Raw genomic sequence first — 27622 nt, 5'->3', positions numbered from 1 at the left:
TGATTGAAAATACGGTGCTTATATTTTCAACGTACCTACTACTCAATTCAATAAATTTATGAGAAAATTAGTATTTTCAATCAAATGAACTAAAAACGGTTTTGGTAGTAGCAGTTTTCGGTCTCACCTCGTATAATGAGCACATGCGGTCGACGAACGCACTGTAAAATTGTCTTTAATAAAGAGTGAAAGTGATTTTTTTTGTATTTTGGTTTTTTGGCCAAGGCCGGTAGGATTTCCTCTTATGTGCTGGTGTGAGTACGCGCTGATGGCGACACACATACGTGCGTACAGGGTGGCCCAATATATTCTTAAGGCAAAAAAAATCAATAAATATAATAAAGGATATATTATATGTGTGTACGTGCAAAATATTGATTGTAATGTTGTGCAATATTTATTTATCAAACTTTCCAACATTGCTATTGAAGTTTGTTATCAAACAAAATCAAATATATACACAAAAAAGTAAACAAAAGGTTTTTAATAAGTTAGGGATCTTTGTGTTCAAATTTTACAGACATTCCCACAATATCCTTCGGTAAATTGATATTTATTCTCTCCCCTACTTGTGTCGTCACAGGTTGTTGCTTTATTACTTTTTGAAGAAAGGAAGTCTTTAATTATGTACCAGGAAGTCTGACCGCAATCAGAATAAAATCTTCTGTTTTGGAAGTAAAATACCCATTATTTTAAACAACTGTTTATATACAGGGCGGTCCGAACTGTATTCCGGAAACTTCGGCAGCATATTCTGTAGATAAAAATAAGTAAAAAAGTTCGTATAAATGTATGTCCTAAAATGCTTAGTTTCGGCGACACAGGGTATAGAAGTTTCATTTTTATTTCGATTTTTTCCAAATAATTTATGAAGTAACGTCAATATTTGGATGAAAATTGGTGTCTGGGAGTTTTTTGACATGAGAAATTTGATTTTGATGTCAATATGACTCCTATATGTAGGGGGTGCCAACTACATGTGTTTTAACTGTTTTGAAGAGTAATAACTTTTCCCCGTACCTAACGAAATAAAAATGAAACTTCTACACCCTGTATCTCCGAAACTAAACATTTTAAGACATACATTTATACAAACTTTTTTACTTATTTTTATCCGCAGAATACGCTGCCAAAGCTTCCGAAATACAGTTCGGACCATCCTGTATACAGTATGTCACCGGACCGCTTTTATCAAAATAAAAAACTTTTTTGAGTTTAAATTTTTTGAAACCTTCCTTACTGTGTCCTCGTTCGGAAACTATTTGAGTTACCAAACTATAGTTTGGTAACTCAAATAATAGTTTCTGAAAAAAACTATAGTTTACCAAAAATGCTTTTTATATCTACTAGTGGGTAAATGAATTTGTAGATATATTACGACTATTCTTGGAACTTTAGTTTCGGAGATATAAATTTAATCGGACCTTTTTATGAAAATAAATTTTATTTTTCAGAAACTATTTGAGACAGAGTTTATCAAAAATGCTTTTTATATCTACTAGTGGGTAAATGAATTTGTAGATATATTGCGACTTTCCTTGGAACTTTAGTTTCGGAGATATAAATTTAATCGGACCTTTTTAAGAAAATTAATTTTATTTTTCAGAAACTACTTGAGACAGAGTTTACCAAAAATGCTTTTTATATCTACTAGTGGGTAAATGAATTTGTAGATATATTACGACTTTTCTTGGAACTTTAGTTTCGGAGATATAAATTTAATCGGACCTTTTTAAGAAAATTAATTTTATTTTTCAGAAACTATTTGAGACAGAGTTTACCAAAAATGCTTTAAACTATTTGAGACAGAGTTTACCAAAAATGCTTTTTATATCTACTAGTGGGTAAATGAATTTGTAGATATATTAGACTTTTCTTGGAACTTTAGTTTCGGAGATATTAATTTAATCGGACCTTTTTAAGAAAATTAATTTTATTTTTCAGAAACTATTTGAGACAGAGTTTACCAAAAATGCTTTTTATATCTACTAGTGGGTAAATGAATTTGTAGATATATTACGACTTTTCTTGGAACTTTAGTTTCGGAGATATTAATTTAATCGGACCTTTTTAAGAAAATTAATTTTATTTTTCAGAAACTATTTGAGACAGAGTTTACCAAAAATGCTTTTTATATCTACTAGTGGGTAAATGAATTTGTAGATATATTACGACTTTTCTTGGAACTTTAGTTTCGGAGATATTAATTTAATCGGACCTTTTTAAGAAAATTAATTTTATTTTTCAGAAACTATTTGAGACAGAGTTTACCAAAAATGCTTTTTATATCTACTAGTGGGTAAATGAATTTGTAGATACACTACGACTTTTCTTGGAACTTTAGTTTCTGAGAAAAAAACTAAAAAACTTTCGGAAGAGATTTTTTTTAATTATCTAAAAGGGGGGGGGTGAAATACTTCCCTACAATGGGCTGAGGAAAATGTAGCCAAGTTGGTAACATTATCCAAACTAAGAATGATTCGAGAACAAGCTATGGAAGGTAAACAATTGAAATCACGACAAGTAAAAATATTACAGGCCATTTTTGATTAAAGATTATATTTTTGATTAAAGGTGTTTTGGTCTTGGAAGTGTATTTCCCTGGTATTTTCTTTTGGTAGTTTATTTTTAATTTTTGTATCAATAATAAATGACTGAAGGCTAAAATTGTCAATCCGGATCAGCCTTGTTCTAATTGACAAGGAATAGCGAGTCTCCACTGTATTTTCATTTCAAATTTTGTATATTTCGGTACAAATTGTCCAAATTCTGTGCTGCATTAAATCAAAAACAGATTTTCGATAGTCGGTTTAATCTAGAGGGCTATGTTGTATCGGTAATCGTTTCTAATTTGCTGTAATTTGACGGTATGATTATAGATTCTGTCCTTCAAAAGCAGGAAGTAGCGTCTACGTATTGTTTAGCGAAGATACGTATTATTTATAAGAAGGCAGACTATTAAGTAACTTTCGGTAAGTATTTTGTCTGTCTCTTCTATTCTCATAAATTCACTTTCTAAGTTTGAGAGTAGAATATTAAAAAAATTAGTATTAAAAAATGTAGGTATAATGAAAACAGTTTCATGTTCCTTTGACAGAGGTAATTCAAAAACAAATTAAAACATATTTGGGGCCTCAAATCGTAATGAATAATCTACAACCCATTTAGGGAATGGCTAGATATGTACGCGTGTCTCATCATCAGGAAATGATTCTATTGTCCAACGTATAAGCGTTTCCTCTTTATCAATACTTAGCCGGGTGTCGTTTCTTAAATTTGTGTGGTACTAATAACACCTTTGATATAGTGGTACTTTAATATTAAAAGTACTTTTTATTAAATATTTTTAGCGTTTAGTTCAGATACAAATTTGAATGTTTTATCTTTTTTTTTGGTTCTGGGGATTCAGGTGGTAGCTCTGTTGTAAAAATATCAATATATGATACTTTAAGCTTAAAAAAAAATTACTGGCAGACCTTGCAGTCGAACATTGTCCTTTTTATAACCTCTTTTAGTGCAAAGTGTACAAGACAGCTTAATAGCCGTTGCAAAAAATTCATATTACACCAAACAACCATATCTATATATATATATATATATATATATATATATATATATATATATATATATATATATATATATATATATATATATATATATATATATATATATATATATATAAATCTCTTAGTCCTGACTGATCACTGACTCATCAACGCCCAGACCAAACCCTTGACCCTAGAAAGCTGAAATTTTGCACAGAGGTTCTTTTTATGATGTTTACTTGAGATAAGAAAGGATTTTTTAAAATTCATCCCCTAAGGGGGTAAAAAGGGCGTGGAATATTACAATATTTTTTATATAAAAAACGGTCAAGTTTTCGAAAAAACGCTTAAACACGTATATTTTATTTTCTTTTTTTACACATTTTGAGATTTTTTAAAAATGTATACAGGGTGTCTCGAAAAATCTGATCATTGATTAACCACGATCCTGCTTAAAGCGCTTGACGTAAAAAGTTGATTTTTGGAAAACGGATTTACTTTAGGGTGTAGAGGTTCGATAAGAAGGGATTTTCGAAACTCGAATTCTAAGGGGTGAAACCACCCCTCAAATATTAGAATATTTTTTATTTAAAAACCGGTGAGTTTTTCGGAAAAACTCTTAAACACGTATATTTTATTTTGTTGTTTTACATATTATAAGATTTTTATAAAATTTATACAGGGTGTTTCATAAAATATGGCCATAGAGTAATCACAATTCTGCTTAAACTGCTTGACGTTTAAAGCTGATTTTTGGCAAGCGGATTGACTGTGGGGTGTAGAGGTTCGATAAGGAGGGGTTTCTCGAACCTCAAATTCCAAGAGGGTAAAAACGTCCCTCAAATAATCTATACTAATATATAACATTCTTAAATGACTCACTGATTAATCACGATCCTGCTCAAACCACTCAACGTAAGAAGCTCAATTTTGGCATACAGGTTGATTCTAGGGTGTAGTGGTTCAATAAGAAGCGATTTTTCGAAATCCCAGTTCCAAGGGGGTGAAACAACCCCTCAAGTATTACCATATTTTTTACTTAAAAAACGATCAAGTTTCCGAAAAAACGCTCGTACACGTATATTTTATTTTGTTTTTTACATATTTTAAGATTTTTTAAAAATATATACAGGGTGTTTCGAAAAATCTGGTCATTGATTAATCACGATCCTGCTTAAAGCGCTTGACGTAAAAAGCTGATTTTTGGAAAACGGATTGACTTTAGGGTTTAGAGGTTCCATAAGAAGGGATTTTTCGAAACTCTAATTCTAAGGGGGTGACACCACCCCTCAAATATTAGAATATTTTTTATTTAAAAACCGGTGAGTTTTTCGGAAAAACTCTTAAACACGTATATTTTATTTTGTTGTTTTACATATTTTAAGGTTTTTTATAAATTGGTGTGGGGTGTAGAGGTTCGATGAGGAGGGGTTTCTCTAATCTCAAATTCCAAGAAGAAAACGCCTCTCAAATATTACAATATTTGTTATTTAAAAAACGGTTAGTCTTTCAGGAAAACGCTTGGACACGTATAATTTATTTTGTTTTTTACATATTTTTAAATTTTTTAAAAAATCATACAGGGTATTCCAAAAAGTTGGGTAATTGATTAACTACGATTCTGCTCCAGTTTGTATGTTAATGGAAATTCTTGCTTTGCTTTATCATCACCATTACAAATTATTAATTCGACGCGAACGAAGTCGCGGGTACATGCTAGTATTAGAATATATTGAACAGGAAAGCGGTAGTAATGGCCCTTTATATTCCTTAATTGCTGTTAAGGAGGTGAGTTTTGTTAATGTAAATAATAACTGTTTATATACCGGGTGCGTCTCAAAAGTGGCTCACCCCTATAACTTTTTTAGTCTTTTAGATAAATCAACGAGATTTGGTATGTTAGTATATGACGTAAATTGGGATTGATTGACGTATTCAATTGTTTTTGGTCACTTCCGGTTTCACCGGAAATGTCTACAACTTTTGATTTTTAAATGGCACCCCCGGTATTTTTTTACTTTATTCGATAGAAAATAACACTCTGAATCGAATGACATATCATATGTCCATTTTTGACATAGTCACACGAATTCTATTTTAAATTTCAATCTAGAGTGCCATGGCTGTGTTAAAAACACTAATTTTTAATCAAAGAGCCTTGGAAAAATAGATTTAATTCTCTAATGTTTTTAGTGTCTTGTCCTGGACGGTTAAAAGATGCTCAAATCGTATTTTTAATCACATCTCAATTTTTTCAAATGGAACGAGGGTGGCTCATTAGCATATTTGGAAAAAGCATTTTTTTACGAATAATTTGATACCACACACTAGTATTTTGAGTCAAATTGTCGTTATGAACCGCATGTTACAATTTCAAATAAACCATATGCCAAAATGTCAAAAGTTGTATGATATGTCATTCGATTCAGAGTATCATTTTCTATCGAATAAAGTAAAAAAATACCGAGGGTGTCATTTAAAAGTCAAAAGTTGTAGTCATTTCCGGTGAAACCGGAAGTGACCGAAAACAATTGAATACGTCAATCAATCCCAATTTATGTCATATACGAACATACCAAATATCGTTGTTTTATCTGAAAAAATAAAAAATTTATAGGGGTGAGCCACTTTTGAGACGCACCCGGTATGTAAAATTAATTCATTTTTGTTTCCTAAAATATTTTGATTAAAAGAAAATTTGTAAAATTGGGCAACGCTGTGCCGGTCAAGCTTAATCACGTAACTAAAAGTTTACTTGATATGATCTATATTATTGCTTGTGTTTGTATTATTTTTATTTCATTTTTTTTTGTTCCTATTTAATTTTTAAAAATACTTTTTTTTAATTTAATGTAAAACCAAACATTACACTTTTATATCGTTTAACATTGAGAATAATAATTCTTATTTCAGAGTTATTTAAAGTTATATTATACCAATAATACTAAGAATCAATTAAATAATAAAAAATAAAGAGACAAAATATACACAATATATGTTGCACAAGAATGAATTCTCAGTTCTCAGACAGGTCAACCAACAAAACCTTATTTTCCATTATAATAATACTATTATACAAAATATTTTCCTTTATGTATTTGAGTATCAAAATTAATAGTCTTTAAGGCAGTCCCTTGATACGAAGGGTCAGTGGGCGATACCTATAGGGCCCAAAAGAAAGATTTTATTTTACCTGCTTTAAAAGGGTTTGGTGTCATTTCCTAGTTGTATAATATATTAAAAAGGGTCAATGACAAGGAATAATCGAAAGAATTAATGGACAGGCTATTTTTATAATAAAAAAAAATATAATGAGTTTGTCCTTTTAGTGATTCTTGATGAAATTACAGCACCTGGTGTATCAAAAATATAACCATTTATGTCAAATATGGGCATAACCCCTCTGAAGCAAACTTGTTTATCAATTTTAAAAATTCATATTCAAATTTGGCGGGATATTCAAATATGTTGGGAAGGTTTTTTTAGTTATTTGCGTGTCCACGTAAGTATATATGCTCTAGGGTTTTGTCTGACGAATGGGATAGGTAGTTATATCACAGGTAAATATTTTCGATTTCTGTGTCAAAATTCCTAACGAATAACAAAGTTTATTTTTGTACAGACCAAGTGCATTCAGCTGTGAAAATATTCGTAAATAAGATTGTAATGTGCTTTTTATAGCACATAATATGATTAATATTGATTTTTTAAATATCAAAAACCGTTTCTTCGCTGATGTAATTTTTTCACTTCAATGATGTTTGTTTGTTATTGCTATTTGAGGTAGGTAACTCGAACTCAAGGTCTTGATGTTAAAAATACCGAATGATTAAAAAAATTGCATCACAGCTGTCTTTTACATGACAATGACTCTCTATAATAATTTCTGGCCACTACATGTCATAATAAAGTGAAATTATAATTTTTTCTTTACTTTTTGATCATCTTTAATTTATTTTTATTTAATTTTCTCGCCGTACAGGTAAAACTTGACAACAGCTACATTTAAGGACTTTTCCAATAGGCAAGCATGACATCCATACCTGCATGGCACTAAATATCTCTGAAAACCCTGAACATGTGATACACTAATATTTTAATTATAAAAATAAATACATTTTCTATTTAAGGCATCTGAAAAATACGCTATAAATCATAGAATAAATTATATGAAGTATTTGAATTTGCCAAGCATAATCACTTGAAGAAGTAATTTCTAACAAATATTCTTGCTCTTTGTACTACAAATTCAATACTTTGTAGCAAGTTATACAGGTACTCTTCAAGTGAAATCTTTTTATTTCTCTTAATTATGATTAAAGAAAGTTATAATTATATTCTAAATTGACAGCAAGTGTGCTGTTTAAACCATAGCTTACTTATTTATGATAATGGGGTATTTGTAAAACTTATTAAATTGGTATTTGTTTAAAAATAAATACCTATTATAATTATACACTGTTTTCTCTCATTTGTTCGCCTCAAGGTGACCAAATCTTAATCAATATCTTCATAATATGGCAACATAGGTATTAAATTAAATTTACAAGAAAGAAAAACCAAAAAATATTCAGTGGTTCTCGAAATTTAAGCGAGAAATATATATTTTTTTGTCTGTGAGTTTTTTCGCAAAAAAAATGTTGAAAATCGTGCATTTTCTTAGATTTGCCGGTATAATTTAAAAAACTTTTTATAGCCGCCTATTCACCGCAAACCCGGAAAAAAACTGGTGGCTCTCAAAATTTTTTAAAAATAAATCAATTTTTTTTAAATTTTCAAACTTGAATAACTCGGTTATTTTAGACTTATTCGCCCTGTATAATAAAAGAAATCGTCTACTTAAAAAAGACTTAAATAAAATATGACGTGGACTTTATCATTATTAACATTTTAAAGAAAATACTGCTGTATACTTAAATGTGTTTGATAAAATATTTGTTTTGGTTTCGAGACGTTGCTTAGACTTGAAACAAGTGCAAGTATGTCATAAAAAATCATAATCAGGTCAGAACATAATAATAATATTAGTTATATTAATCGCTACATGATTATTTTTCTACCTAAACACACACACACAAACAAGTTTCGCTACTTCAGAGTCATAACAGAATTATTTACAGACACGTTGATAAATGGCTTAAGTGCAATTTTTTCCTTCGTTTCCACTTATTTTCGCATTCAATTTTTGGTACAGGGTGGCTCAAGAACTATCGTGTATCAATAATTGGTTATAAAAAATAGACTGATAGTTTAACCATAATATGGCCCGCATTCTGTAACTTAGAAAACGCTAAGCGCTTTTAAACGCTCAGCGAATATGACGTTTATTTTCGCTTAGCGCGCACTTGACTACCGACTCGGGTATTCTCATCTCATGCGCTTAGCGTCTTTATTACTGATTGCGCTAAACGATTCGAAAACGGCTACCTTACAGGATCGTTTTGCTTGTCAAACTGTCAGTAAAAATAGAAAAAATTGTGATTTTGTGCGTTCTCTTGCTCTTTAGTAAAAACTACTTCTTCTATAAATTTCTCAATAAGTAACTGATAATTTACGGCTTGGCAGTTATAAATATTGTTCAAAACATCGAAAGTGCTGAGAAGCGTCTTCAACATTTCCCTCGTATAATAAGAATAATGACATATGCATAGAAAAATACGCTGACATAACTTAACAATAGGTTATGAAATTCACGTGACATTAATATTTGTCATTGTTTTATCCAAATTTGACTATTAGATACCCGAGAAATTGCGATGCTGCCAATATGTAATCAACGCGTATCCAGGAAACGATTCGCACGACAACCAGAATACCAAAATCGACTGCTTGGCGTTTCGCTAATCGAATACTTTCGCTTACTGCTCTGAAAGCGTATCGTTTTTACGTCGAAGTTCCAGAATTAGGCACCATGTAGGGTCGGCAAAGTCTGACTTTGGGTGTCGATTTTCGTATGAAACAAACAGAACAATTTAATATCAAATATATCTTTGACCATATAAATATTATCTATATAATCTAAACACAATATACCGGTAGATCGAGGCTACTGCAGGCTACTATCCAAAATTCTAACTTGTGAAAGGTTATGTATTAATTTTTGTTGTAAATTTCACAAATGAAGTACTTTTTCCATTCCATCACGCAAAATGTTTGAGTTACGTTGATAGAAAGATAGTCTCATACCCTACAAACAGAAATTTTTCAGAAAAAAACACGTAAGTTGAAACTTGGAAATGTAAAGAAAGCAAAGATTCCAAGGTATTTACTGGTTTTCATGGCAGCCTTCTCCATTATAGTAGACAACAAACTGCAGGAACTTCAATACGCTGATGACTGTGCTCTAGTTGCAAATACGTTACAGCAATTGCAAGACATGTTGAATACATATACATGGGCATACGAGACTTTGGGACTTAAGATGAACATCGATAAAACTAAAATCATGTGCACTCCCCCGGAAAATCACAACAATGCTATAAAAATCGGAGAAGAATTGTTGGAATATGTAGCTGAATTCAATTACCTCGGCAGTTTCATTTCGGAAAAGGCCAATATCGACTCTGAAATTCAGCACAGGATTAGCAGCGCCTCAAGAGCATTCGGGAAATTAAAAGACAGGCTTTTCTACAATCATGACTTTAGCACAAAAACGAAACTTGCAGTGTACCAATAATAATTCCCACCATGTTATATGGAAGCGAAACCTGGGTACCGTACCGCCGACACATGAACGCAATAAACAAGTTGCAACAGAGACATCTTAGACAACTCTTAAGAATCAAATGGTTCCATCATGTCTCAAATGTATCGGTCCTTGAAAAAGCTAACTGCGAGTGTATTAAGTCATGATTACAAAGTCCCGCTTAAGATGGGCTGGACACGTATGCAGAATGCAAGAAAACCGCATACCAAAATCTGTGCTTTACGGTGAGCTTGTAGACGGTAAGAGGAGGCCGGGTGGACAACTCAAAAGGTACAAGGATATTTTCCACGAAAACTTGAAGGGGATTAACATGCAGAATGAGTGGGAAGAGGCAGCTCACAATAGAACGGAATGGAGAAGAATTGTAAAGTCAGTTAAGAGCGACAATCAAAAAGTAAAGATGCAACAAAGCAATGAGATTTTTGAATTGCTGGAGTGCGGTAGACAGATAACATCACGTATCGGGCTTTTCAGTCACAGAAAAGCTCATGAAAGAAAACGCCGTGCCTGCATGCGTGTCAAATACTCGTCAGCGAGTAATGGCAGCATGTATGTATTACTTGTAAATACACAACTTGAATTCTGAAGCTAAAAACTGATGTATATGATTTTTCTATACTGACTTATGTTATTATTAATTATCATCAATAATAATATTGTTGTGATCGTTTAGAGGAAAATTATTCATTTTTCTCAAGACAGTAGCTTAATTTTTTTAGCTAAAATTTTAGTTCAAATTCGGTAGAAAAATTTAATAAAGACATGCAAGTCCGAAATCAATTTTTTTGTCAAGAAAGTTAAAGTCGCCGAACTACTTACACCCTGTATGCGACTCGAGTGTGTGAATATATAGCCGTGTGTGTGTGTCACAGAAGCAGCCTTAACCCACTTAAAACTCGCGACATTTATTTACGAATGCAACTAGTATAATAATATCGGAATGGAAAATGCGAATGTGTGTGTGTGTGCTTAATTCTTTAACGAATGTTATGCGAAATCGCAATATCGCGATGTCGTAACACTGTGTTTTCGTGAACGGATTTTTAATTCCCACTATCACCACCGAAAATTGCAAATTAATTTTAATCTTTCATGGTTCATAAAGAGCTTCATACTTTCTTTATAATAATAATTAGAGGTTTCATCATCATTTTCAACCTTTGAATAAGAAGACTAAGGAAGGAGCATAATGCTATCCATGTATTCACGCATGGTGGGCGGAAAAAGCACTCTAAGGTAGGGATCCTTGACAGTTCTGTTTGACGATTCATTTGACACATTTGAATTTGATTTGAAATTTTATGGATTTGTCAGTCTTTACGGAGCTTATTTTATGTTATTTATTATTTATTCTACTACTGATAGTTGTATAAAGGTAGTAAATCTAGATGGAAATTGTGGCAGAACTTAAATTAACAAGACACTATCGCGATTTATCGAAAAAGACTCTAAAATAGTTGGTTGTGTAGCGTGCGGTAGATCTCGGCAAAAATTGAGTGAAATAATGGAACAACTTTTCGCTAGTAAGTGACTATATAATATACATACGTGTAGTAAACCGATCATTTATGAAATTCACTTAAATTAACTAAATATATACTTTTCTTGCATTTTAGCTTTTATTTATTACTTGTCAAAGATTAGATGTCAAAGAATTTAGATACGTTAATTTGACTTACCTGCTTCAGTAGCGTATCAGATGTTTGTGTTAATAAATACTTCTATTAACTACCTACATTTATTCACGACGTAAAATAAAACAACAAATTATTGAGTCTACCCCACGTCTACCCTACATCATAGTTTTACATTTTTTAAATAAAATTAGAACGACACTGATAAACCGGAATTTAAGTCGGCCATATTTGAGGCCCATCGCGGTGTACCTAAGATTTTTGATAGTCTTCTTATTCAAAGTATTGAACGTATTGATACCATCATTGCATATTCTTCTTTCATTTACGTCCGGGTGCCTCATTGTTGTACTTAAGGTACTACTGTGTTAGTTATGTGGTCCATATTTGGCCAGCCCTTCTCGCTATGTGACCTGTCCATTGCTATTTAATGGACTTAATTGTAGGTATAGATCTGAGCAACAGAACTCAACTTGTGAGGGTGGATACCACGTTGTCTTCTAGCAAGCCAATAGAATGTGGAGTACCTCAAGGCTCAGTACTAGGCCCTATTTTGTTTCTTCTTTTTATTAACGACATTGCTAACATAAATATCAGTTGTAAAATATGTCTTTTTGTGGACGACACTAGCTTCACTTCGAGCAACAAGAACGCCACGGCACTTCATAGGATTATATCAAATGACTGAATCATCATTAAATCTTGGTTCGATTCGAAGCTCCCGAGTCTCAAAATTTCTAAAATTAAAGCTTTGTCTTATAAAAACTCGCTGCAGCCTTTTGTACTTAACAACACCACCAATGACGTCGTCAAATCTGTAAAATTCTTAGGGCTTGTTGTGAACAATTCTCTGAAATGGGACATACATATCGAAGCTTTGTCGAAAAAATTGAGCTCTGCCTGTTTTGCATTAAGGTCTGTTTCTAAGGAGCTTACCTTTTCAGTGGCTAGAACTGTTTATTATGCACTTTTTGAGTCGCACCTCAGATATGCCCTTCCATTCTGGGGTACGTGTTGTGCGACTCAATTTGACCGCATTTTCAAGCTCCAGCAGAGAGCTGTTGGATATTCACTGGGACTAAACAGCAGAACTCATTGCCAGGACTTTTTTAAAAAATGAAAAATATTAACTCTTCCTTCCTTATTTATATTTGCATCCGTTTGCCTAATACGTAAGCATGTATCATCTTCTCAAGAAAGGCCATCTCAGACTTATCCACTTAGAAACGCGGAGCAAGATCTTTATCTACCTACCCCACGCTCAGAGTTAGTTAAAAGTTCAATATTATACAACTCGAAAAAAAATGCACAATCATCTGCCATTTGAAATCAAATCCATAACATCATTTTCTTCATGTCGCAAAGAATTGAATTCTTATTTAAGAATAAATAAATATTTTAGAAATTTAAACTAAGCATTTATAAAATACTAAGACACTAAAAAAATGTATCTAAATACAAGATACAAGATGAAATTAAAAAAGTATTTCAAATATAAGATGAAGATACTAATTTTGTATCTTATATCTGTATTTCAAATACTCGTATCTGAAATAAGTCACATCTCTGTATACAATGCTCCATAGATACCTAGATACAAGTCTGTCAAATGAGAGGATATATGACAGTGGCAATAATTGTGTCTGTCATTTTTAATCACAGCTGAAGTTCTATTTTGGTTGGTAAAATACGGTAGAGTTTGATAAAATAATTGAAATACAAATATTGAAGTTACTATTTCATGCTTGATGCTATTTTGGTGAAAGTTTGGAACACCCTGTGGAATGGTCTTCTAAAGTAAGGAATTAAAAACCATCTTATCTTTTCTGAATAGTTTGCTTTTTGGTTCTCATCTCAATATCTTCATTTTTGTTGGAAAGATAGTAAATATTTACATCAATGTTAGCATTAAAAGCACGTCTTTGCTTTCGGTGCTCACTAACACAGAGATATAATAGAACATTAAGAAGATGTTACACTTTTCGATTGCTTTGTCGAGACTCAGGCGTCATCTTCTTGCAGAAGTTTCTCCCTAATTGACGGATTGTTTATGCCAGCAATCAGCACTGTTTTTGTCAGCTACTCCTGCAGATTTCCCAATTTGCATCTAATGGTCAAGGTTTCGTCTCAATATATCGCTATGAAATAGAGTTTATTATTTTTTTTTTAAAAAAAATAATAAACTCTAAGAAAAATTTAATTTTTATACGTTTGTTAATAATAAAATAATCATCTCTGCTAGAGGAACTGTAACTATCAACAAACAATAATAATATGACTTTGCAATGACAGCGACATTACAATAAATAACATTCACAGGTGTGTTTATTATTAAGACCAAAAACAAGTCTTTAAGCTAAAGTTATTATTAACTGTTACTGTCTTCTTCAAAAGTGAATATCTCCTACAAAAATAAAGTTATTGAGATGAATCAAAAAACAAACTACTGAGAAAAGGTGAGCCTTCAGGATAATTTGATTTTGAAATTCCTCATTTTAGAAAACCATTCCACAGGGCGTTACAAACTTTCACCAACATAGCAACATTTTGTTTTCCTTGTGTAATAAACACATGGGATTAAAATTGACCAACTGGAACAAGATATATTAAACTTTTAAATACATGGTGTCTTATTTTCATGCAAGTCAAAAAGTGTTAAGCGTGTCTAATAATCGAAAAACAGTAAAAATCACGTTGTTGTGTTAAAATTTGTTCCGGCGCGTGATCATCCGCGAATCGATTGAAGAACTGCCATAAATACTTGAAGAATTTTCTCGGAAACTCTCTATTTTCCTCTAGCGAAAGTAATACGTCGTCGGTATTAGCGATACGCGGGCTTTTTCGCCGTTGCCAATCTAAATCGGGTCGAGCAGAAGAAGAAAAATAAAAATAAACGCGAATCTCGATGAAACCGAACAAATTACGTCTATAAACGGAAGTGAATATAGAGCTGGGCGATTAGATCGATATGTGCATCAGCCAAATGGAATGAATTCGATAATAAATTAATAGAAATTTGATTTTTTTTAAATGAATTGAATTGATTTTTTTTATTTTTTTTAGGGTGAAAACTCTCTAAAAGTTCCAACCCTAAATGCATTTTTCGTAAACACCTAGATGTGCGGTTTGAAGAAATGTAGCAACCTAACTTTTATCTCTTTTTAAAACATTTGATTTTTCGTTGGGGGTCAAGTGGCACATAGTTTTTGAGGGCGTTTAATTCTCTTTTCAGTGGTACCCTACTTTGTTGCATTGAGATTTTGGTTTTCCGGCTAGTGTTTACACAAAAAATATTGCAATGGGTCTCCTTGTAGTACAAATGATTAGAAGATTAGGTTACACCTCTTACGCCTTTTCTTGTTCTTACGCCTTGTTCAAAATGTTGTCCATTTTTCTGTAAACAATAATAAAGTCTGTTTTCAAACTCCTCCCTAACATTTCGGAAAACCTCACCGGGAATTGACCGGCATTCTGCTGTAATTCCCCATTCCCGTTAATTGTTGACCCCCATTCCCATTTAAGATTGTGATTGATCCCTCCTAGGGGTTGAAAGAAAAAGGCTAAAAATATTTATTTAAAGTGCTCCTTACAAATAAAATTGACGTGTCTTTCCGATTTTTCATATTTTTAACTGCAAGAAAGATATTAAAGGTGGGAAGTTTTACAATTGACACAGTGTATATCAGTATTATAGTCGTACATATTATATTATAAAATTAATTTTAGTCCATTTCTGTTAAATGGACAATTTCTGATATGATGAACATAAGACCAAGACCATAAGCATTTAAAAAAGGATATAAAAAATTAACATCCGTAGGTATTTAAAAAAAATGATGATGGTATCTCTGAAACAAAACGTCAGATTTTAATTTTGATAACACCATATTAAAAAGAGAAAAAAGGGAAAATAATAAAGTTGCATTTATTTTTAAATATCTCGTTGAACAAACCTAGGAAAAATTAAAAACGATTTTACAATATTTAGTTTTATTTTTTCCAGTCTCTTCAGAAGTGGTGGAATATTTTAATCATAATTACATTCTTTTTACCTCTTATAGTTCTTGAGAGAATTCACCATTAGTTCATCCTTTAAATTGGGACCTCAATTTATATCATATACCTATCTTTTATAGTTTGTAATTTATTAGTAATTCAATTGTAAACCAAAAAAATAAAAACTCTGCTACCTATTGAGGTGTACAATGAATGTATACAATAAATGTAGACAATGTGGATTTACCAAAGTACCTAGTGCATTAAAAGATAATTAGAGAAACCTAATTAGAAACTCTTTAAATTTAAAAATAACAGTTGTTTAGGATATATTAAGATTACTCATTAGTCCTCACATTGACTTTATTGTCGCAGACACAAATATTCTTTTAAATTCAAAAATAAGAATGCAGAAAATATAAACAAGAAATCCAGCATGGGTACATGAACACCAAGGTCTCAAAGGTAAATAAAAGGTAGATGAAATGACCAAACACTGTTCATTAATGACATTCAAAGGTTCAGAAACTTTATGCAGTGCTACAAAAGCAGTTAGAAGAATGGCCACAAAACAGTGAGAGGTAAACAAATATATAGAATGGTAGAAAAATTCAGCAGGGCAAAGACAGGCTAAAAAGTTCATAGTAGAAAATTAGTCAAAATTTACAACAGACCTGATAAGCAAGGAAAGGAAGACAGTCAAAACAATAATTGGTCTACTAACAAGGCATTGCAAATTCAACGGGCATGTAAAGCTGTTGATCCTCAAGAAGCACAACAAGCTTGAACCTCCATTTAAGAATACGTCTTTAAATAGACTAACATAACAACACAGACACAAAAACACTGCTATTTAATAAATAAATCACATGAAACAAAAACGGCTCGGTGAGTGTTGTGGAGCAAATCAATGATATATTTTCTATTAATATCGATACTAGGTAAAGATCGATGTTAGACTTCGATATCGCATCCTTAGGATTAATTGACTGCATGTAGTCGAGTAGTGGAGACGATGAATGAAGAAAAGTGCAGTTTTACTTTATCGAAGTGGGTCGTAGAGAAATTTTGCGAAGAAAGTAAATGAAACCTGGGTAATTTTACACGTAAATGGTCTCACGAAGAGTATTACAGTCAAACGGTGATCGTTTTTGCTACGATTTTACACTAAAAATGAGAAGAAAGAGAAAAATCATTTGGTTTTGTTTATATTTGCTCAGGAATTCGATCAAATAACCGAAGCAATTTGTTTGTGCCTTTGAAGACTATAATAATTAATTAGTTAATAAGAATTTCAGCATTAAAATCATGCCTTTGTTTTGGTCAATATATCACCTATGAAATAGTGTTTATTGTAGTTATTTGTGTGTATTGTCACTGTCATTAAGAAGTAATATTTTTATTGTTTGAAGGAAATTACTCTAGTAGAGATGGTTTTAAGTTAGAGTAATTGCCAACAAAAATAATAATATGATTTTTCCATGATAGTGAGACTAGAAAATCAGTAACCTATATTTCATACCCAAGAAGCATCTATCTGACTTCGAACTAAATCTGACCTGAAGCGACGTCAGACTTTGTGCAAATTCAGGTCGGGTGCTTGTGATACGACCTGTGACGTCGCTTTCCTATTAAAAGCGACGTCGTTTGATCCGAGTCGGTAAATCCAACGATCTGTCGACGTACAAAATAACAACGTACGTTGGCTTGCACGACGTACATATACTTGAACTAGCCCGACGTCTACCCGTTGTCCGAATAGGATACGTCTCACTGATAATCCCTAAACTAACGTGCAATTATATTTTGTTGTATTTTATGTTCATATTTATAACCTAATTTACGTATCTCTATTTATGTCCGTAAATACAACCCATTAAGTAGCATTTGCGACCTAATGAACATCATGAACATAACCTAATAAAAAGTTAATAAGTTAACAAACTTAAATTTTTTATTATGCCTAAAAAACACTAAAAAGGCATTTAGACATTCATCTACATTTTACAGAAAGAGGTCGAGGCTTTTGCAAAATAATAATAGTAGTGGTGATGACTTGCCACCAACCGTAAATGCTTTTTATCTGGAAGAGATGCTGCATTACACTGGTGCATCTTAATTTCATTTTTTAGCTTAGGATACTAGCAGACCTCATCCTCCTCCGACATGTGAGGTTAGGCTTAAAAAAGTGGCTGCCCATTTTTTTTTAACGAGAAAACAAAAACTAAAAATAGAGTGCACAAATCCACAAATCACTGATACGCAAAGTGAGGTTACGTGGCGTACGTTGGAATTATATACGTCATAATACGATTGCCGGTCGTCCGGTTTGATGACTTCGGTCGTGTGAGACGACTAATATTGGAGACCCGATCGGAATTGGTATATTGGTAGTTCATATTAAGTCGGACACAGAAATCCGCCATTCTTAACACGTATCCGATTGTCAGCCATTTTAAAATCGTTTTTGTTTTTAAAATTTATATTCACATTTCGATTTCTAGTAGAATAATATTGATAAGGTTGAGTTTGGGAGGAACGACAGTACAGTTTTATGATTAAACCAGCTAGAAAATTAAAAAAATATTTTGCGAGTAACTTTTTTATAGCTATTTTTAATTTCATAAATCTACCTAATTTTGAAGGCGCTCGTTGTTTTCCGGAGCATTTTAATCAGATATATCAAAAAAGTGACTTCCGTTGACAAAACTGATGTCTGGATTAATGATTCAGAATTATTATAATATGAAATTAGATAGGCACTTATAGTTATATTCGAGGAGTGATCATGAATCCATTTGTAATTAGGTAGTTTGGTTAGGTTTTTATGTATTCTTGGTAGCGAATATGAAACCAAACGTAACGTAAGTGCTTAGCGACGAATTTTAAGTGACTAAAATCCAACGTAATATGACGTTGGTAATTGGTAGAATTACATTCCCTATTAGGTCAGATACCGACGTCGAGGCGACCCGAATCTGTATTCCCCATTTAGGTGCAAATAAGGGTCGTCAGGCGGTCGAACCGACGTTGGTACCCGACGTCGGGTTTATTGAACGCGACGTATACCCGACGTTAGATAACGTCCAAATGCTACTTGGGTAGATGTCTTGATAAGGACCAAAGTCAAGGAATACTTATGATACTAAAATTGCTGTTAATCGTTACTATCTCCTTTAAAAGCGAATATCTCCAATAAAAATGATGACAAAGTAGTTTCTAAAATTATTTACTTTGTTAAACCGTCCCACAGCGCTAAAATAATATCTTTTGTTTTCCCCCGTACAAAAAGTGTAAAAAATCAAGTAACTCAGCTACACTGAAAAAAATATTGTTCATAATATTAATGAACATTGATTATTAACTGTTGTTTCATTGGGACAATGATTTTTTTCATTAATATAATGATTTGTTAATCATAGATCGATGTCCGATTTATTAGTACTATGAATCTAATTTCATCAATACAATGAAAATCTGGTTATTAAATTAATGTAAGATTTTCATTAATATAATGAACGCGCTCATTGTTCCAATGAACGCGTTCTTTATTTTAGTGCTGAAACTTTAATAAACACGTATTCATTATATTAATGTACTAAATCATTGATTAATGAGTTGTACAGGGTGGGTCAAATTCGACGCTTTTAAATGGAAACACCCTTTTCTATAGGAGATATACAAAAACTAATATCGGTGTCTGGAGCCCAATTTTTGTCAAAAACATGATGGTGAAAACCGCATATCGATATCTGTTACCGATTCGGAGTTACCGGGTGTTTTTCAAAAATATGCATTTTTAACAAATCGCTGTAACTTTTTTGCTATGGAAAATGTTGTATTTTTATGAAAACATTTCGAAGGCACCTTTTTACGTAGAATTTAATGGTTTAAGTATAATTTTTTAAAAATTAATAATTTAAGAATTATCAATAGAAAATTTGATTTTTTATATGGGACACCCTGTATATTTTTAATTTATTGAAAAGAATTTAAAATTACTTTTAAGTGTCGACTTTTAAATGTATAACTAAATAGGTTATAAGATTATTTCATTGTATTAATGATAACGGTTCATTAATATAAGGATTTAGTAGGTACATTATATTTATGAAATCTGTTCATTGTACCAATGAATGTGTTCTTCAAATTAATGAACACTGTTCATTGATTTAATGAACTTAAAGTTCATATAGTTAATGAATTACTTTTCATTGTGCCAATAAAATCGTTCATCGGCTCAAAATTGATGATTTAATTCATTATATTAATGAACATTTTCATTATATTTATGCCGACTTTTGGTTCAGTGTACAAAAGACTTTATAAATCATCAAAATGAACCCACTAGAACAAAATGTCAAACCAAACCATTTTTCGTATCGGTCAATGTAGTTTCATGTATATTTTAAGTATTCCACAAAATATACAGGGTGTGATTTGAAAGTAACAAAGCCAAGTTGCTTCCGTTTAAGTTCCGGAAGTTGTTATAGCGTAGTACTACCACTTAATTGAAGATTTTTGGGTATGTTTGCCAACCTGAATAATAAATAAACGATGGATAAATAAAGTTGGTTAGTATATACCGGGTGCGTCTCAAAAGTGGCTCACCCCTATAACTTTTTTTTTTATTTTTTCAGATAAAAAACGAAATCTGGTATATTTGTGTATGACATAAATTAGGATTGATTGACGTAGATATTCAATTGTTTTTGGTCACTTCCTGTTTCAACAAAAATAGCTACAATTTTTTATTGTTAAATGGCACCCTCTGTATTTTTTGACAATAAATCGGTATAAAATAACACTCTGAATAGAATGACGTATCACATAACAACTTTTGACATTTTCGCATATGGTTTATTTGAAATTGTAACACGCGGTTCATAACGACATTTTGACTCGAAATGAAAAGTGTGTGGTATCAAATTATTCGTAAAAAAATATATTTTTTTTCCAAATAAGCTAATGAGCCACCCTACTTTCATTTAAAAAAAAATGAGATATGATTAAAAATACGATTGGGGCATTTTTTTAACCGGCCAGCACAAGATATGAAAAACATTAGACGATCAAAACTATCTTTCCAAGGTTCCTTGATTAAAAATTACTGTTTTTAACACAGCCATGCCACTCCAGACTGAAATTTAAAATACGGTTTTTTTAAGCGAGAATGTCAAAAGTTGACATATGATATGTGATTCTATTCAAAGTGTCATTTTCATTCGAATAAAGTAAAAAAATACCGAGTGTGCCATTTAAAAATCAAAAGTTTTAGTCATTTCCGGTGAAACAGGAAGTGACCCGTGATAACTGAATACGTCAATCAATCCTAATTTATGTCATATACTAACATACCAATTCTCGTTTTGTTAGCTGAAAAAATAAAAAAAGTTATAAGGGTGAGCCACTTTTGAGATGCACCCGGTATATTTGATATATAAATAAAGTTTGTACATAAATATTTTATTGGAACAAAGGCACTTAAAGATTCACTATACCCCCAATAAGAGTTTAGGCGTTATAAAACTACAAAATATCTTTTTTAACGCCCTGAAATATTTCTTTAAAAAAGCATTTCCCTTTTTTCTTAAACCAGAAAAAATCTTACTTCCCTATTTTGACAAAAAAATACCACAAAAAATGCTCCTAAACAGTTTGTATTTCAGTCAAACGACTGATACGATTTGCCGTGACCTACTTTTAAGGGGTTGATCAAGCTGTTCCCCGTTAGACAGGCATATCAACCCCCGCTTTTTTTTGAAAAAAATCCTTCCTTTCAAACACCCAGCGTACAGGTAGATAGAGATAAAACCCCCAGGTACCTGTTATAAGTTTTTTTATTCAATTTTATTCCACGCCGTGTGGGATATATCGACAGATGAGAGATTTTACCCCGTATAGGGGGTGAAATAAATTCAATGTACCGTTATACCTACACACCCTGGTTTACCTAGTTTTAGAATTTGGAATATTTTACTTGGAGATATGTTGAGACGTACTATTAATTTTTGTTTTCGATTTTTTTACCAGAGATTTATCAAAAGTTTTATAAAAAAAACTTGTAATATAAAAATATCTACGAGGATATGTATCAACACAGTGCCATAAATGTTTAAAAATACGAGGCTTTAAAATTAAAAAAAAACACATATTGTTTTTTACAATATTTAAAATACTATACCGGGTGCGTCTCAAAAGTGACTCACCCCTATAACTTTTTATTTTTTCAAATAAAAAAAACGAAATTTGGTATGTTCGTATATGACATAAATTGGGATTGATTGACGTATTCAATTGATTTCTGTCACTTCCTGTTTCACCGGAAATGACTACAACTTTTGATTTTTAAATGGCACCCCCGGTATTTTTTTAGTTTATCCGATAGAAAATGACACTCTGAATAGAATGACATAGAATATGTCAACTTTTGACATTCTCGCTTATTTCCTCTTTTTTTAAATGGAACGAGGATGGCTCATTAGCATATTTGGAAAAGGCATTTTTTTACGAATAATTTGATACCACACACTTGGTATTTCGAGTTAAATTGTCGTTATGAACCGCATGTTACAATTTCAAATACACCAATGCGAAAATGTCAAAAATTGACATGTGATATGTCATTCTAGTCAGAATGTCATTTTTTATCGAATAAAGTAAATAAATACCGAGGGTGCCATTTAAAAATCAAAAGCTGTAGTCATTTCCAGTGAAACAGGAAGTGACCGAAAACAATTGAATACGTCAATCAATCCTAATTTATGTCATATACAAACATACCAAATTTCGTTTTTTTATCTAAAAAAATAAAAAAGTTATAGGGTGAGGCACTTTTGAGACGCACCCGGTATTCAAAATACTATACATAATACGCTGATATGTATGGAAACGGTCGATTATTAGGTAAAATATACAAAGTACCGCAAACAGTTAAATACAAAAGTTATAGGGTTTTTAAATGTCTATTAACTAGTAGTAAATTACAGGGTCGGTCGTAAAGTTGTGGCGCAACAAAATTTATTTTTTAATTGCAACTTCCTGTATAATCATAATACACATAAATAGAGAAACAACACATTTTACATAAAATAATCAATAAACATCGTAATTCAAGCTAAATTCAAACATTTCCGAATTATGAAGTTTGGACCCGTTTTTTTTGTTTTGCCACGACTTTATGACCGACCCTGTATACTTAAATTTATTACTCGCTAATAGACATTTAAAACCTTATAACTTTTTTATTTAACTTCTTGCGGTACCTCGTATATTTTACCTAATAATCGATCGTTGCTATACATATCAGCGACCCTGTATTTAGTTGTATTGAAAATGTAGTTCCCTAAGTAAGATTTAGAGATTCCCACAGGTCGCCACTTCAAAACTACAACTAGATAACTCGAAAATTGGCTGTTTTTAGTATGATGGATTATCTTCCTATTGCAACAACTAGATAACTTAAAAGTGGCGTCATACACTTTATATTTGAAGTGTGAAAGGAAGATATTTCCCAAATAAATTTCCAAGATATTACAACAACTAGACCGCCCAAGTTGTCAAAACTATGATTTTAGAGATATCCAGTTGTAATTATTAATAATGGATGCCCCCTAATTATAGATCAAATAAGCCAGATCAATAATTATTCATAATGAATTAAGTTATGATGGCCTTTTTGTTGTTCAAACTAATTGATACGATTGTTGTCATAAAATGTCTTGAACAAAAGTCTTAATTCCTCTATTGTAAAAATGAAAAAATAAATGAACGACATTGAGTTAAATTGCAATAAACATGTTCGTTTAAAGAAACTGTTCCTTAATTTAAAAATTTCTAAAATAAAACACTCGATACATTTATTTGTTTTTCAATGAAATTTGAAAGAACTTTAAAAAAAGTCGAGATGATAATAAATTACATAATAAAATAACTAAAAATATATGTTTTATTTTAAGAAAATGTACTGAAAAGTATTTCTTTCCTGGTGCAGATCAAACTGGTAGCAAATGTAATAAAAAAAGTTGTTTGTTGGGCATGGGAAGCTCCAACTTCGAGCTATTTCCAACATTTCAAAACAACAGATCTCGGGTTATTTTTAAAATTACAGACTTCCTGTTTGAGCGCACTAATAAATGTACGTAGGTACGCAGTATGGCCAGAGCTAATTTTATGATTCGGTAGAATTGATAGAAAAATTAAGTTAAATCAATCAGCACAATTTTTTGCTTCCTTAACAAAAAAGATGAAGAAATATTTCATTAAAAATGGGATATAGTAATAAAGAATTAATTATTATTAAGTATCTGTAGAACAATTTTTGAGGGAGATGAAAATAGTTATAATTTATGACAGCTTACATATCGTTAATTTAATTAACATAAAAAATATTTTAAAATACATTTTTATTTTTAATGCTTTAAGTTAATAATTTGAAATTTAATTAATTAAATAAATTTACAATTTCTTTATTATTTGTAAAAAGAAATCAGAATAAAAAATAAAATAACAAACTAACAAAAATACAAAAACGTACCTAATATAAAAATAAAATAAAAATAAACCAAAATAATTCAAGGTTACAAAAATTGGAAATAATAATAATTAAAAAATAGAGGTATTAGAATGTTTAATTTAGTATAAATTTGCGTTAAATATATTGTTTGGTGTGTAGGTACATATATATTTTTGTTAAGAAAAAATTTGTATAATATGGAAAAATACCATGAAATTCATTTTTAAGATTAAAAAGGATATTTATTTTTTAGGAATAAAAAATAAATATAAAATTTTGCAAAACATAAAATTTAACATAAAAAAGAAGTAATTCTAATGAAACAAATATTATTTAACAAAACCGGCAATTTAAGAATAAAATTAAATAAACAACTAAACAACATCCAATATAAACAAATAATTTAAATAAAAATCCCATAAGTAAACAAAAAGAAAATGCAATATTATTTTAGAAAACCTATATATCAAAAATCAACTCCTACTAAATGCATAACCATTAAAATATTAATTTTAAATGGACAAGATAATAAAAGATCTTTATTTAATTTTTAAAAAATTTAAATAAAAATAATGTAAGAATATTTTTATAGCAGAAAAATAAATGAAAAATTATACTTTAATGAGGAAAATTATTGAGAAAACACAGAAATATTAATAAAACAAGAATATTCAGAAAAAATAAGAAACTAAAGAACTAACAAATAAATATTAACATTAACCCCATTAAATATTGATCGACATAAATAGAATGTTAAAATAAAAAATACAATATGTTTGTGAAATTAATGAAACAAACAAAATAACAATCACAGCCTATTGAGTATTGATTAACCTTCTGAAGAAAAAAATATTAAAAAACTCCACCACTAAAAATATTGAAGAAAAAATGTTAAAAAAAACATAATAAAATTAACCCTTCCGACATCAACCTCTTACTTACATCTCTTAATTAAGTTCTTCTTGTACGGCTTACAATCAGCGTCATCATGTATCATCAACTTGTCATCAGTATCATCACTTTCAGTTCCCGAATCCCTATCTCTACAGTTAACAACACCACCCTCAACAACATTATTATCCATAACACCTCGACCGCAATTCACACGCAAGTCCAAAGGTCCCACATCCTCAATATCATCACAGTGATCATCATTCTCCTCAATCAAATATGTCTTGCTAGAGTCTTTATCCAAAATCACTTCCTGCTTGATGAACATTTTTTGGGGCGCTAGACTTTGAATCAGAGGCATTTCGGTGATTTTCTGGTGAGGTTTTAACAGGATCATGATTACTGGCTCATAGTTCACTAATCAAACACTAAAAAAACTCGCGAAAAGTGTCTGTGTTTTGAGTTGAAAAATCAACCGGCTTTGTAAAGGCTTCAAGCTTTCCCTTTCGGACTGATAGGCTCGAATATTTGTAACCCACTGACTTGGATACGTTTCTCGGATCGCTCAGACCGATGTGCCGAAGGTGCGATCGCGCCGGTTCGGGCCCGTTCGGCGCGAGACATCGTATCGAAAGGGAAATCGGTGCTGCTGTGGCGCAGGAGGTATATTGTTGGCGTAGGTTAGGTATTTTTCTGCTGGTGCGAGACGTCTGATGATCCTGCTGCGGGCTGATATGCCGGTGTCGGGCAAGTTGGACGGCGTGACGGTGGAATTGGTTGGTGATGGAACGAATAGTTCCTATAAGTATAGGGCGGAAAATACAAATTGAGGGAGTTAGGGGCACTGAAAGGGTGAATTTAAAAAACGGTTGTTTTGAAATTGTAGACTTAAGAAACGAGATAAAGCTTTGAAAAAATCCTCTGCCATAAATTTTGACCCTAAATCAAATGGTGATACTGAAAAATTATTTGGAAAAGCGGAAGAGAATAACTTTTTTGAGGTTATTTTTTTTTGCAACATGGCAACATTTTTTGAAAACTACATACTTTTTCCTACAAAAAGGTACTCTTGTTGTACATCGCCCAGAGCGATGGTTTTCGAGAAAATTGAAAGCAAAGAGATTGCTCTGATGGGTTGCTAACTGATTAATCAACATAAACTTATGAAAGTTATGGCGGTTCAAAAGTAACCAAGTACGTATTAAATAATTAATTGGAAAATCAAAATTTCATGATTTTTAAAACATCTTATTGCTTTGAAAACGAAATAAACTTGTTTGGTTTTAAAAATGTTTTATTTACTCAGTGCCGATTAATACTGACGAGCAACTACGGCAACGCATTATTGACTGTTCCAATTAAATTCGGACAACACCAAGGATATTCCACAGGATACCTACGCAGAACGTGGACAAGAAGATCAGATGTCTACATTGAAATGAAATCACTTTGAACATTTACTATGAATGAATTAAGGAACGCATTATTTTAATAAGGAATATTGGTTTGTTTCTTGTTTCAGCTACTAAAACAAATCCATAAAAATAGGTCTTATTTTTCATATAATTGACACGAAATTTGTGTCAATTATATAAAAAATAAATAAATAAATAATATATATAATAGTGACTATGTATAAATAACAAATTCATATGATTTAATCATATGAATTTGTTGTTTATACATAGTGGCTCAGTGTCTCTATGTCAATTTTTCTGATTGATTTTTATTTTTACACCAAATTTTGTACAATATGTTATACGTGCAATTGTAGCATAAGTTTTGGAAATATGTTTATAAATATACAGGGTGATTCAAATATACACTACAACTATTATACTAACGTTGTAGTTTTTTTATATATGTGCTATATTTGTTCTAAAAAATTCTAATTACAAAGAGAATACAGGGTGGTCCGAACTGTATTCCGGAAACTTCGGCACCATATTCTGCAGATAAAAATAAGTAAAAAAGTCTTTATAAATTTATGTCCTAAAATACTTAGTTTCGGAGATACAGGGTGTAGAAGTTTCAGTTTTATTTCGATTTTTTCCAAATAATTTCCGAAGTAACGTCAATATTTGGATGAAAATTGGTGTCTGGCAGTTTTTTGACATGAGAAATTTGATTTCGATGTCAATATGGCTCCTACTTGTAGAGGGCGCTACCTATGTATTTTTTAACTGGTTTGAAGTGTAATAACTTTTCGTCCGTACCTGTATAAAACTAGCTAGTTAAAAAATATACATTTACGATATTTTTTACGTAAAAAGGTTAGTTATTAGACTAAAATCATAAATTTGCAATGTTTTTGTGCCAAAAGTTCAACAGAAAC

General features: G+C 31.4%; 1 protein-coding gene across 2 annotated transcripts in view; it reads right to left on the bottom strand.

The window, feature by feature from the left end:
* Positions 1–27622, bottom strand: part of LOC115882914 (ecdysone-induced protein 74EF) — a 274754-nt gene that overhangs the window by 73885 nt on the left and 173247 nt on the right. Inside the window, exon 1 of one of the 2 annotated variants that reach the window (XM_030901182.1) lies at positions 25339–25837. The exons of the other annotated variant lie outside the window; for it this stretch is intronic. Coding sequence (XP_030757042.1) covers positions 25339–25684 — 346 coding nt within the window. The 5' untranslated portion in view covers positions 25685–25837. Of the gene's footprint in view, positions 1–25338; positions 25838–27622 lie in introns of those variants that run through there. 2 annotated transcript variants of the gene reach the window in all.

The sequence above is a fragment of the Sitophilus oryzae genome, unplaced genomic scaffold (genome assembly GCF_002938485.1).
Source record: "Sitophilus oryzae breed Bouriz unplaced genomic scaffold, Soryzae_2.0 scaffold_179_pilon_pilon, whole genome shotgun sequence".
Classification (NCBI taxonomy): domain Eukaryota; kingdom Metazoa; phylum Arthropoda; class Insecta; order Coleoptera; family Curculionidae; genus Sitophilus; species Sitophilus oryzae.
The sequence above is the reverse complement of the archived record's forward strand: the minus strand, read 5'-3'. Positions and strand labels throughout refer to the sequence as shown.